Source organism: Pagrus major, chromosome 4 (genome assembly GCF_040436345.1).
Source record: "Pagrus major chromosome 4, Pma_NU_1.0".
In the NCBI taxonomy this organism is placed as follows: domain Eukaryota; kingdom Metazoa; phylum Chordata; class Actinopteri; order Spariformes; family Sparidae; genus Pagrus; species Pagrus major.
The window spans coordinates 10,053,934-10,066,964 of record NC_133218.1 but is presented as its reverse complement, the minus strand read 5'-3'; the positions used below and the strand labels follow the sequence as shown (position 1 = coordinate 10,066,964).

Genomic DNA, 13,031 nt, shown 5'->3' with positions numbered 1-13,031 from the left:
GGATGAAATTACCACTGTGGCAGAGGAGGCAATTCTCATTGTATACGTACAGTACATTGAGGAAAGCGAGCTGAAACAAGACATTCTTCTGTCTGTTAATCTCACAGCCAACACAAGAGGAGAGGACATTTTCAGTGTAGTTGATACGTACTTCACAAAGCACAATATTCCCATATAATAATTTGGTTGCATGCTGCAGAGTTGGAGCCACCGCAATGATGGGGAAAAATAAGGGCTTCAACAGCCGTTTAAGGAGATGGCGTCCTACTGCTTAGTGTTTCACTGCATGATACACAGATACGCACTGGCAGGCAAACACCTCTGTGAGGACCTGAACGTAACATTAAAGACTGCGGTAAAAATAGTAAACTTTATTCAAGCTCGCCCGGTCAACAAACGGATCTTTGCGCGGCTGTGCGAGGATGAGGCGCAGCAGACACTCCTCCTTCATACTGAAGTGCGCTGGCTGTCCCGGGGCAAAGTGTTGGTGCATTTCATGGAACTTAAAAACCAAATAAGGGAATTCTTTACCGTTCATAACCAGAAACTATCTGACGAAATGAGTAGCTGCTGATGGCTTCTTACAGCCTGTGAGTTGTTCTGAAAGTGTTCCTACAGCACATTAGGATGAGTATTTTCAGAGCTTTAGTTTCATCTCTTGTTATAAGACCTTTGTTCTTTCATACTGTTGACATACCTTAGCTCCTCCTTCAGTCGAGCCATTTTGTCGTGCAGTCGATCATTCTTCACCCGAATTGGATTGTTGGGGACGAACCAGGCCGCTATAAACTTACACACCACCACAACATGCTGCAGAAACACACATAGGACATACCCAGAAACTATTTAACTGGCTTGTTCAGTTTAAATGGACAACACTGTCTAACCCAAAATTGGAGTGCAAACCTCAAACAGGATGACAAAGGCAAAGCGCACAGCCAAGACCAACCAGAACTGATAAGTCAGAGCGTAGTCTTCAGCATTCCTATAGTCTCTGTAGCTGTACACAAACACACAAAAAGACACAAGCACATTTTAATAATTTATGTCCATATAGAGAAAATTATTACAAGGATATACATATTGGAAGTGCTGTAGAAGACATTCACAAAATGGACAGCAGGCGGTGCTCTACATGCACTCAGTGATGGACGGTTCAGCACTACTGCAGATGGACAGCAACAGACAGCTGCCTGTCAACCCACGTACACTGTCTCATCATGTATTTTGGATCAACTATTACCTACAACTAACTACACACCCTTTGTGTGTGTGTGTGTGTGTGTGTGTGTGTTGTTAGGTCAGGACACAAAGATATAGCAGGCCTCTGGCCTGAAAGTTCTGTTCTCCAAGCATCCTTGAGTTGCCAGCATGCAGCTGAGGTGTATCTCAGGTGGCATCCAATAGTACAGAGAAACTACTCCTGTTGGGGACTCATTTGAAAAGAGCCTCATCCTTTCTTTGAAAGAGTCTTGAGACTTGGAGGTGACGCTTGATGTCATCAGAGGTGACACTTCACTCCTCCCGTTTCCCTCTCAGTTATCAAACTTTAATTTATCTCTTATTAAATCATTATCGATGACTCTCAGGGGGGTGTCCTGAAAACACTGGGCTGGGCTGGGAGGATTCCCAGTCAAATCCAAATTTGCATGTGGTTGATAATCCTACAGGACTCCTTCACTGTGTTATTGTGCTGACTATATATTTAATAATATATTTTAATCTCAAAGCCCAGTCTGGTCCAGGGTTGTTGCTGATGTTGAAAGAGGTCAGTCAGGGTTCGCCGGGCACCTGTAGGTGTTAGCAGGTGACTGTGACCATCATATGTGGTTGTTGCTTTGAAAGAAGTGAGGGGGTCAGAGAAACTCACAGTCCTAGAGTCAGACTGCACCCACTCCAGGGACACTCCAGTTTGAACACATCCCTATATACAGACTAAGTCTGGCCAGTCCGACCAAACTCTAAAACCTGCAGAGTGGGTGTGTGAATGTTTCCTGCTGTGTTTCCTTCTGAGCCTGAGGAAGTGGGGCCTTCTGCTGGATGTGAACATTGGAGAACAGGTGGATGATGGTAATTTGCTTAAATGTATGTCCAAGATAAGTGTATGGTTCATGGAGAAAGTGTAAACATACAGTATAAACAGGTTAAGGGGCTACTGTGAGCACAGAGCATGCATCAGTTTTTGAATGGTACCAATGATTTCCCCCACTCCTCCTCTCATAGAGATCAGCACAATTTGTGTCTTTGATCCCCAGGCATGACAATTCCAGAAATCGATCTGTTCGGGTGAGCATGTTTTTAGTTTCATTCTGTGGTACTCTCTGTAGCTGCACAAACGCACATGCACGCACAGAGACACACACGCACACACACACAAACACATACATACACACACGGACACTGTTCTGTTTATCTGAACTGTAACTGGTTCTTCTGTTATGTTTGGGATGAGCAGAGAAAGTCTCCTTACCTGCACTGTGTGACATTGAAGCCATTTTCTGATTCCATCATTTTTATAGAAAAGTCGGTTCTAACTGCGGGGTGCGTCACAAAGGCTGTGGACAGCGTGTCATTAATGTAGCCCTGCATGCAGCTGCAACAAGAGCACAAAACACACATGATGAGACGCAACACATTCTGCTAATGTGTGAACAGGTGTTTCTCCCAGCTGATACATTACTGACTTTGTGTTAGTGCTTCCATGTGCACAGGGGCCATAACGATAACGGTAGACGAGGCGTGGAATAAAATCTGATGAGACTCCAATGACCAGACCATTAGCAATCACTGCCAACACACCAATGACCTCCAACACCTTCGTCCACACACCTGCAGACAATACAATGCACTATTACACAAATAAAGTACACCTGTAAACAGAAGTCAGTACTGTTAAACACACACACCTGCAGACAATAGACAGTACTGTTGCACATTCTCAACCATGAAGCTGAGAGGGGGACAAGCAAACAACAAGGCTGACTGATGGACCTGTCAATCAGGCCAAAGTACTTGTCTTTAATCCATCAACATTTGTCTTGATATGTTACACATCAAAATCGGTAAAGACTGGACACAGATGAGGAGTTCTAAAACAAAACAGCAAATGTTTATTGGGAGAAGAAAGGGGGATGTATACTTTATTAAGCCCTCTAGTAGAAATTCAGGTTTCGATTGATGTGGAATCCAGATAAATGTTGAGCACAGACATTCAAGGAGCACTTCAGACACTGCTTAATGATAAGAGTTTTACTGTTTTTGTATTTTATGTATTAAATGTGTTTATTACCTGTTTCAGTATAGCAACACTGCTTGACATGTTGAAGGTTTGCTGCTATTATATTGACCTGTCTTTTAATGAGTTTTTGGTATCTGAGTTGGCTCAGACTTCTGAAAACCACTGTTCTAATGTATTATTGAAATTGTTTAGAGATGTAAAATTTATGATATAACAGCCAACTCTACAGAGAAACCTTTGACTCAACAGACACACAGCTTACCAATGTCGTTGGTCTTCCTGGGAACCAGCCGCCGCTCCAGGCGGACCATCTTGATGGCATCCAGACGGATCTCAAAGATGTTGTTGATGAGAGCCAGCAGGGGGGCGAGGGGGAATGCTGCCACAAATATTGTTGTGAAACTGAACTGAACCACTGGAGGGGATGTACAGTGAGTTAGTAATACAGAAATTCTTTGAAGCACTGATACAAAAGATTCAGATTTTAATGTTTTCCTCCTCGGTTGAAAAAACTATGAGTACATTGAGCAAGTGATTAGAAAAGTGTGTTGTTTACATGCGGCTGTTGCAGTTTTATGCTATATGATGAAGGTGACACATTAAACATAAAAGGGAAACTAACATGGTCATCGCACATCACCACCCTGGGTAAAAGTACAGAAAATGCTCTACTTCCTACGGAAACTTAAGAAGGCCAACTTCTGGAGCCAAATTAAGATCAGATAATAATATATACCATTACTGGTCCCCCGTAGGAGGATTTCAATTTGACACAGCAGAAAAAGGGAACAAGCACTGTGTAAACAATACCAGAGTGAGGTAGGAATTGACTTGAGAGAAATATAAAGTAGAATAAAATAAAAATGTACTCAAATAAATAGCTGTGGAGTTGTGCAGTCTGACTCAACTTGCCAAAGAGAGGATGAGAGGGATTGTCATTGATAGCTGTCAGCTTTTTTGTCATCCTCTGAGAGTTTGACTATTAGTATTAGTCAGGGGAAAGGTGCAAACCTACCCATCTCCAAGAACTCATTGAACAGACTGAAGGAATCAGTGTCGGCCAGGTGGTAGTTACGCAGCCAGTCCCGAAGTTTGCAGATGTCACACGGTTCAACATGTCCCTGTTCATCACGGCAGGCCTTCCTATAACAGTGACCACACTTCCTCTGCAGCTTCTTTGCAGTGTTTCTGCTAAAGCAGCTCTTCAACCACCTGGAAAACAGATAATCTTCCCATCAATGCAAAGGCTGACATGTTTACACAATTTTGTTTTCTGATGAGGTCTAGCTTGACAATTGTGAGGCATCACCTCCCGCTGCCCTTCAGGAAAATAAAAACACAGCACACTCACGGCACAGTGAACTCAAAGATGTTGTTGAGAGTCTGTTTGAGCAACATGATAACAGCCATCTGGATGAAGAGGTCTGTCAAACAACCACTAGGATGGCACTACAAGACAAGCAGAATACATCTGAGGGTTTGTACTGTGGAGCAGACATGCTGTATGATTGACCAAAAACTCAGTGAATCTTCTCACCTCCTCAAGTCTCCATCCAGCAATACGCACATAGTCTCCTGGATGGCCGTTTATCCTGCAACACAAAACATTAACTTAACTTCACGTTAAGTTTAAAAAAAACATTTAAATTTTGTTTTTAAAGCTGGGGTTGGTTATTTTGTTCAGAAGCATTTCTTACTATATTTGTAGAAAATCTCTTAACTTCCAGACAGCAATCAACATATCAAATGCTTTGGGGGAAAAAAGGAAACAAATCCAACGTCTGTGGCTGCAACGGGGCTATAATAACTTCATCTGATCAATTTTAGCGGCCCAAAGATATTGTATGTTTCTTACCAACAGAAAATTGGCTGTCAGATGGTGACAATGTTCCTCTTGTTGAATGCTGCCCACCAGGTTATACTTTTTTAATTGAACCCAGATTAACAGGAGGTGGGTAGGTTTAGCTGTATTATACAAAGATGTTAAGTGTTCTAGCCCTGATTTGGGTTTATTTTCTACTTTTGAAATGTTGTCCTTTGTTTTGATCCGACAAGAATTCCTTGTATTTTTGTGCACAGGCCTCCTAAATCCACCATAGGTTTTATAGAAAACATTTTCTGAAATTTGATCTATTGTTATGCCTTGATATGATATGATATGAGTATATCATAGGTGTGTTTTAAATGTTTTAATGATTGATGAAACATTCAAAATCCACCTTGCTTGTCCTAAGGTTTCCTCTACTTTTATCCCCGTTAAAGTTTCTTTGGAGAGTTTATTCCTTTATCTGAATTGAGGGTTTATTGGTAGTAGGGATGGGTACCGAAATTCGGTACTTTTTTGGTACCGACCGAAATGGGCCCGAAGAACCGAGTATCGATTCACGTGAAGTCAATCGGTACTACGTTTCGGTACCTAAACGCCCGTTTTTTGTTTTTTTTTGCACTTGAACGCACCTTTACGTCTTGCGTGTGGCCACGGTAAGCGTAATTACGTCAGTTGTAGCTGATCAGTGAACATGGCGGACCGCAAGCGCTCCAAAGTATGGCTCCATTTCACAAGGATTGACGCAGACAGTGCACGCTGCAACATTTGCGATGCCAAGTGCAAAGCCGGTCATGGAAACACCACCAACCTGAGGAAGCACTTGGTGAAACACAAAATTCTCATGAAGGCGGACGAGTGCACCATTTTCGAAAGCCGAAAGCAGGCTGCTACCGCTCGCCCAGCAGCTACAGTCACCGCCGCAGCAGCAGCCGGCGGTTCCGCACCTGCAGCTGCCGGCATCGAGGGAGAAGAATCAGGGTCAAAAATCGACGACGACGACGACAACGATTCAATAATAATAATAAAGTGTCATACTGTATGGTTCTTGATGATTGTTCTTGATTTTGTTTGTTATAGGTTCTAATGTTTAAAAAAAGTACAGTGTACAGTAATTTATTTTGAATTTATTTATTTTTTGAGTTACCTACTTTCTTACACACATTTTTGTCAAGTTCTTCCACATGTTAGAGAAATAAATGTTCTAAATTTGAAGTTTTAACTATTTATTAAAACAACTTTAATTACATATGCAAAAAAGTACCGAAAACTGGTACCGAAAAATACCGGTATCGATTTGCAGGTACCGAGTATCGGTACCGTATCGGTTCAGATGTGAAAGGTACCCATCCCTAATTGGTAGACAGTTGCGTACGCCGTGACCGTGATTTGGGATTTTAAAATTCACCTGACCTGACATTACTAGCAAAAGTATAAAAGAAGACATAAATATTTCCCCTGACAGTCAGACCGACATACAGACATAATGACAAGACCAACAAACCGGTAGTTACAGACAGAGATAGACAAAAACAGTACCTGCCCAGGAAGAAGGCCACATAGAAAAGTGATGAGAAGAGAGTGAAGAACTGGAAGGTGAACATCTTGACTGTGAAGTTTCTCTCTGTGGCAGCGAATGAGTTTGTCTTCTCTGAATAAACACACACACACACACACACACACACACACACACACACACACACACACACACACACACACACACACACACACACACACACACACACACACACAAAGCATATGAAAGCAATATTTAGTAAAATGTCTTGGAAAATAAAATTTTGTCTAAATTTGTTAATAAAATAATTTTTCATATCTTTTAACTGAACATGAAATCAGCATATTTCTATATACTTATATAGCCTCTATATCTTCGTATTGCATTAGTATACTGGTACCTGTGCTACTTTGTTCTCACCTATTTCACACAGTTTGATGGACACCCATCTGTTTACCTGCAGGCGATGTTGAAAGAAAGAGACACACAGAAAGACAGGATATATTTTACAGTTATCACACTGTTAGCAGGTAACTCAGAGTTCTGATTTTGGAGCATTTGAGTTGACAGAATGGATGTTTTATTGTTTAACGTTACATTTCACAAAGATAATGATAATACAAAATTGATAGTACAATGATGAAAAGAGAGGCATGAGGGCTTTTCACACTGACAGCAAGGTGCTCTTAGCCCCAGGTGAGGAAAACATTCACATGGGCACATTCCAAAGTGGGCTAACCCCGACTTTAGCCTAGGGCTCGCTGGCCCTGCTCTAGAGCAGGGTTACCCCTGACTTTGTGGGGTTATCCTCAGAAAATCAACTAAGCATGGAGCTAAGAGGTGCCAGTGTGAAACGGAGCTAAAGTAAACAGAGTAGTAACACAACTTTCTAGAATGTTAAGCTTAGCTTCAAAGCACTTGTGTGCTAAGGATAGCCCTGGGAAAACTGTATGCAGTGTGAAAAGCCCTATCAATGGGTGCTTACAATGTTTTGCTGACAAAAATGTCATTATCTAGGCAGTTTCTGTGAAGAGCAGTCGTGTTTCCCTGCCTCATTCATAGTATTCTGTACCAGAGGATAAAATGTACTTCCTGTTTACAATGGCACGGGTGTGCCAAATGTACATGAATAGCCATATGATATGCGTTTTTGAGGCGTGGTAATGTCATGGTGAGTTAGGGGGTTAAGAAGATTAAGAACAGGCGACTGAGACGACTACTGCCCAGGGCATCTTTTGACCATCCTACCTGACCAGCTAGACCACCCCATGGAGGAGAGGAAGATATTTGGGATAAGAACCATGCTAATCCAGCTTGAGGTTAAGGCTGTGTCTGGTCGCAGTAAAAATGAAATGGAGGAAATGGGATGCTGGCTGGCCAAGCAACCGTAAATCAGAGACTGTTGTTCCCACATCTTTACAAAGATCTCCACCACATTATTTCTGACAGCAAAGTTAATGGGCAGTGTTTACCTGATATCGGACCTGTAAGCTGCTGACCTCATAATGATTACCATGTCGCTGCCACTGTTTACATTCACCCAGACAAATTTGAAAGTTCATAGCCTAAATAACTTTATAGTGTATGTTATACAGCTCTGGAAAAAATTAAGAGACCACTGCAAATTTTTCTGAAATCAGCATGAAATCTCTACATGTATGACAGCCATTCCATTCCAGTGTCTGTTGAATTCCAACACAAGCACACCTCATTCTACTTAATGAGGTACTGATTAGGTGACCACCTGTACCCAAATTTTATTTAACGAGGAAAAGTATAAAAACCACTGCTGTGGTTATCACTATCCTCTTGCAATAGGACCAGCTAGTACCAGCTAGTACCTCAAAAGTAATTGGAATCAAAAGATAACTATTGGCCATGCCAAAAGAGTTGAAAAGAAAAGTTTTGAGTGAGGAAAAGAAGGGTTCAATTCTGGCTTGACTGGCAGAGGGATACAGTGAGCGTCAGGTTGCTTCCATCCTTAAAATTTCTAAGACGGCGGTTCATAAGAACAAGGTCAAGCAGCAGACATTGGGGACAACAAAGCTACAGACCGGCAGAGGGCGAAAACGACTCTCCACTGACCGGGATGACCGTCATCTCATTCGAATGTTACTCAGCAACCGTACGATGACATCAAGTGACCTTACAAAAAGAATGGCAAATGGCAGCTGGGGTGAAGTGCACGGCGAGAACGGTTCGAAACAGGCTCCTAGGGGCAGGGCTCAAGTCATGTAAAGCTAGAAATAAGCCCTTCATCAATGAGAAACAAAGAAGAGCCAGGCTGAGGTTTGCAAAAGGCCATAAGGATTGGACCATAGAGGACTGTAGTAAGGTCATCTTCTCTGAGTCCAATTTTCAGCTTTGCCCAACACTTGGTTGTCTAATGGTTAGACGGAGACCTGGAGAGGCCTACAAGCCAGAGTGTCTCGCACCCACTGTGAAATTTGGTGGAGGATCGGTGATGATCTGGGGGTGCTTCAGCAAGGCTGGAATCAGGCAGATTCGTGTTTGCAAAGGACGCATGAATCAAGCCACGTACAAGATTATCCTGGAAGAAAACTTGCTTCCTTCTGCTCTGACAATGTTCCCCAACTCTGAGGATTGTTTTTTCCAGCAGGACAATGCTCCATGCCACACAGCTAAGTCAATCAAGGTGTGGATGAAGGACCACCAGAGCAAGACCCTGTCATGGCCAGCCCAATCTCCAGAGCTGAACCCCATTGAAAACCTCTGGAATGTGATCAAGAGGAAGATGGATGGTCACAAGCCATCAAACCAAGCTGAGCTGCATACATTTTTGCGCTAGGAGTGGCATAAAGTCACCCAACAGCAATGTGAAAGACTGGTGAAGAGCATGCCAAGACGCATGAAAGATGTGATTGACAATCAGGGTTATTCCACCAAATATTGATTTCTGTACTCTTCCCAAGTTAAAACATTAGCATTGTGTTGTTTATAAATGAATATGAACTTGTTTTCTTTATTTCATTTGAGGTCTGAAAACACTGCATCTTTTTTGTTATTTTGACCATTTGTCATTTTCTGCAAATAAATGCTCTAAATGACAATATTTTTATTTGGAATTTGGGAGAAATGTTGTCAGTAGTTGATAGAATAAAACAAAACTGTTCATTTTACTCAAACACATACCTAGAAATAGTAACATTAGAGACACTAATAATTTTGCAGTGGTCTCTTAATTTTTTCCAGAGCTGTATGTTGGTGAAGCATACACATGTGCATTGTGTTGTATAATGACAAATCACCTTGAATCTCACATTTGTATCAGGACACAGGGTTAAAGTGAGCATAACCAATAGAAGGCAGGAGAAGCTTTAGAAGAACAAGCAAAACTTTCAAGCAGCAGAGTGGGGAAAAACAAAAAAACAACAACAGCCAATTCCAAGTCATAGCTAACTTCTATAAATACATAACAAAACTAAAAAAAAAGCTTATTTAAGCTGTTTATGTAGTATGGCTTCAAGGGAAGCTTTAAGACTGAACACTTTGGAATGGTGCCTGAACACACTCGAATTGGAAAAGGGTTGTTTTTCCTGTTCCTGTTTTTCACAATTTGCTGACATTGTGTGACTGAGCATGAAAGTCAGGATACAGGTGTACATACCCGGGTCATGATCTGAATGGTAAGGTAGTGCAGCACAGCTCCAAGCATCACAGCCACAGTGTTGGCGTGGTCCCTAATAAACTCCCACTTGCCCTCAGACATCAAGGGGGCAGCCACCACTCGAAACACTACCAGGGCATGAGCGAGACCGATGATCAGCATCAACTGTAACACAAACAGACACAGCAACATATTGCATTTCTTCCTGCAAATGATTATGAACAGCCCCTCTGTTTCAGTCCACCCAGACTGTTAATCTCTTCTATCTCTCTGGTCTTAAATTATTACCAGCCATGACAGCATGGCTGGAATTGTTTTCACCTTGTGAGTCTGTCTGTGTGTGTCATCACGGCAAAATGCGGTCCTGGAGATACCTGGTTTATGTTCATCTTCCAGGTGTTTATAGGTTTGTCTATCTGTCTATGGTCTGATTTTTTCAACAAGATAGCTTCACAACAGATGCAGTCAGAGACTAAATTGTCATCATACAGACCGTGTGTGTGTGTGTGTGTGTGTGTGTGTGTGTGTGTGTGTGTGTGTGTGTGTGTGTGTGTGTGTGTGTGTGTGTGTGTGTGTGTGTGTGTGTGTGTGTGTGTGTGTGTGTGTGTGTGTGTGTGTGTGTGTGTGTGTGTGTGTGGCTTACCATGAGTGTAACCAAAATGAGGACCAGAGTGCTGCGCAGATAGGAGTGTCTAAACTGTTTTGGTTTACAGTTTGGATCATTGACTATTTCCAGAATCAATTCCTCCTGTCAACACATACAAAGAGTCAACATTAAAGGTATACTACAAAGGCTCTGTGTCAAGTGCTTTATCATGAGTTGTACCAAGCAGAGGACGTTCTTCAGAAAAGGACTTGGTTTTCTTTTGGTTTGATTGGTGATAATCATCAGCTGATTCAAAACTTCTAACTTGTTTGTAACAGTCAGTTAATATGACTTAAAATCAACTGTTGCTATATACGTTTACCAATAAAGACCATTAGATGTGGGTTAAAGCCCCCCAAAAGCCAGTAAGTAGACCCCTTCAAAAGGTAAGTAGATTCTTCAAAGGTCAAGAATGAGAGCACCAATATGAGCTCAGTGGAATGTAAACATAATAAACACATCATAAATGAAAATAAATCTGTAAATGTATAATCTAAATAAATCATAATTTAGAAAAAACGCAAGTCTCGCAAAAAAACACAAGTCTCCCTTGCACCAGCTCGCACTACGGAAGCCGAGAACGAGAACTCGCGATAGATACACACCGGTATTTACATCCAGCTGTGAGCAACTGAGCGACACACAAACACAAGAGGGATCTGCCTGCACTAGTGATTTGAAACTTTGAAAGAAAAAAGAAAAATGGGATTGCGAGTTCTCATTGATCTTGTCTGGCGCGGCTTCCGAGTGGGTGCGAGGGAGACTTGCGTGCACGCGCGAGTGCACCTCCAGGCAGATATAGTATAGTGACTGTTTAGGCTATAAAAATGTACTAAATGATGTCATTTCGAGTAAACTCTGGATGTCGCCACTTCAGGATACTTGGATTGCAGCGGATGAGCAGTATGGAGGAATATTACAAAGTTTTTGTGTAGTTTTATGGACCTTGTCGTCTCTGGCACCATTGATGCCCGTTATATGGATTTTTGCTGCAGGACGGTACCAACGCGGGTCTCCAGCTGCACTTTGAGGAATAAAAAACTACACTGGATTTCTCATCAGCATGAGTCAAACTCAGTTAGGTGGAATGTTTGTCTGAACTGTATCCAAATGTTATATACTTATTATACTTTTTGTATTATTAATATTCACTTAGTCAATCACACTCAATTATAAAGCTGTTAGTACTGCTGTGCTGCTCTCCCACAGCTTCTCCCTCCTCTCACCCTCCCTCTCTGTCTCTCTCTCAACCCAACCAGTCAAAGCAGATACCTGCCAACCATTGAGTCTGATACTGCTCCGAGGTTTATGCCTGTTAAGAAATAGTTTTTTTTCTCGCCACTGTTGCCAAGCGCTTGCTCATGTTGGGTCTCTGTAAATAAATGAATGGTATGGTTTAGACCTGCCCAATTTGTACAGTGTCATGCGATGACTTTTTTTGAGAATTGGCGCTATACAAATAAGGACTGATTGATTGACATTATCTAATGATTATGCGACTCAAGCACCACTGGATGGAACCAAGGAAGACATTCAACAAATTTCAGGGGCAGCAAAAACATTGCGAAAATTGGCAAAAAATCAGTCCACACTTTGTTACTTCTGGGCTGGAATATTGCAATTCCCTATTATCAGGCTGCCCCAAAGTCTTTAAAGACACTCCAGCTGATCCAGGATGCTGCTACATACTGTATGTACTGACAAGAACTAGTTCAAGAGATAATATTTATCTTCTAAAATCCTTCTCCTCGCGTACAAATCCCTTAGTGGCCAGGCACTATCACATCATAAAGAGCTCATGTTACCACACAAGAACACTGCTCTCCCAGCTTGCAGCATTATTTGAAGTTCTTAGAGTTTCCAAAACTATAATGGGAGCCAGTGCCTTTGGCTATCAAGCTTCTCTCTTGAGGAACCATCTTCCAGTCTAGGTCTTGGAGGCACACACCCTCTCTATGTTTAAGAATAGGCTTATAGTTAGGGATGGCAATGGCTAGCCCCTAGTTATGCTGCTATAGGGTCAGACTGCTGGGGGGACTTCCCATGACTTACTGAGCTCCTCTCTTCTCCTAGCAGTGGGCGTCAAGCTACTACTACTACTAATTGTACTACTTGTTCTTGTAGTAGTTTTTAAAGTTGCTACTACTATTATCATTATTTGTCATATATCTTTTATTA

The 13,031-nt window shown here is 41.9% G+C and overlaps 1 protein-coding gene across 1 annotated transcript in view; it reads right to left on the bottom strand.

Moving 5' to 3' along the window:
* Positions 1 to 13,031, bottom strand: part of LOC140994905 (anoctamin-9-like) — a 30,836-nt gene that overhangs the window by 1,490 nt on the left and 16,315 nt on the right. The window contains exons 12-23 of the mRNA XM_073464741.1: positions 10,851 to 10,955; positions 10,208 to 10,372; positions 7,000 to 7,036; positions 6,603 to 6,714; positions 4,776 to 4,830; positions 4,590 to 4,687; positions 4,254 to 4,450; positions 3,501 to 3,653; positions 2,685 to 2,829; positions 2,471 to 2,593; positions 907 to 1,000; positions 698 to 810 (exon numbers count right to left, since the gene is read on the bottom strand). Of these exons, the coding sequence (XP_073320842.1) occupies positions 698 to 810; positions 907 to 1,000; positions 2,471 to 2,593; positions 2,685 to 2,829; positions 3,501 to 3,653; positions 4,254 to 4,450; positions 4,590 to 4,687; positions 4,776 to 4,830; positions 6,603 to 6,714; positions 7,000 to 7,036; positions 10,208 to 10,372; positions 10,851 to 10,955 (1,397 nt within the window). The remainder of the gene's footprint in view (positions 1 to 697; positions 811 to 906; positions 1,001 to 2,470; positions 2,594 to 2,684; positions 2,830 to 3,500; positions 3,654 to 4,253; positions 4,451 to 4,589; positions 4,688 to 4,775; positions 4,831 to 6,602; positions 6,715 to 6,999; positions 7,037 to 10,207; positions 10,373 to 10,850; positions 10,956 to 13,031) is intronic.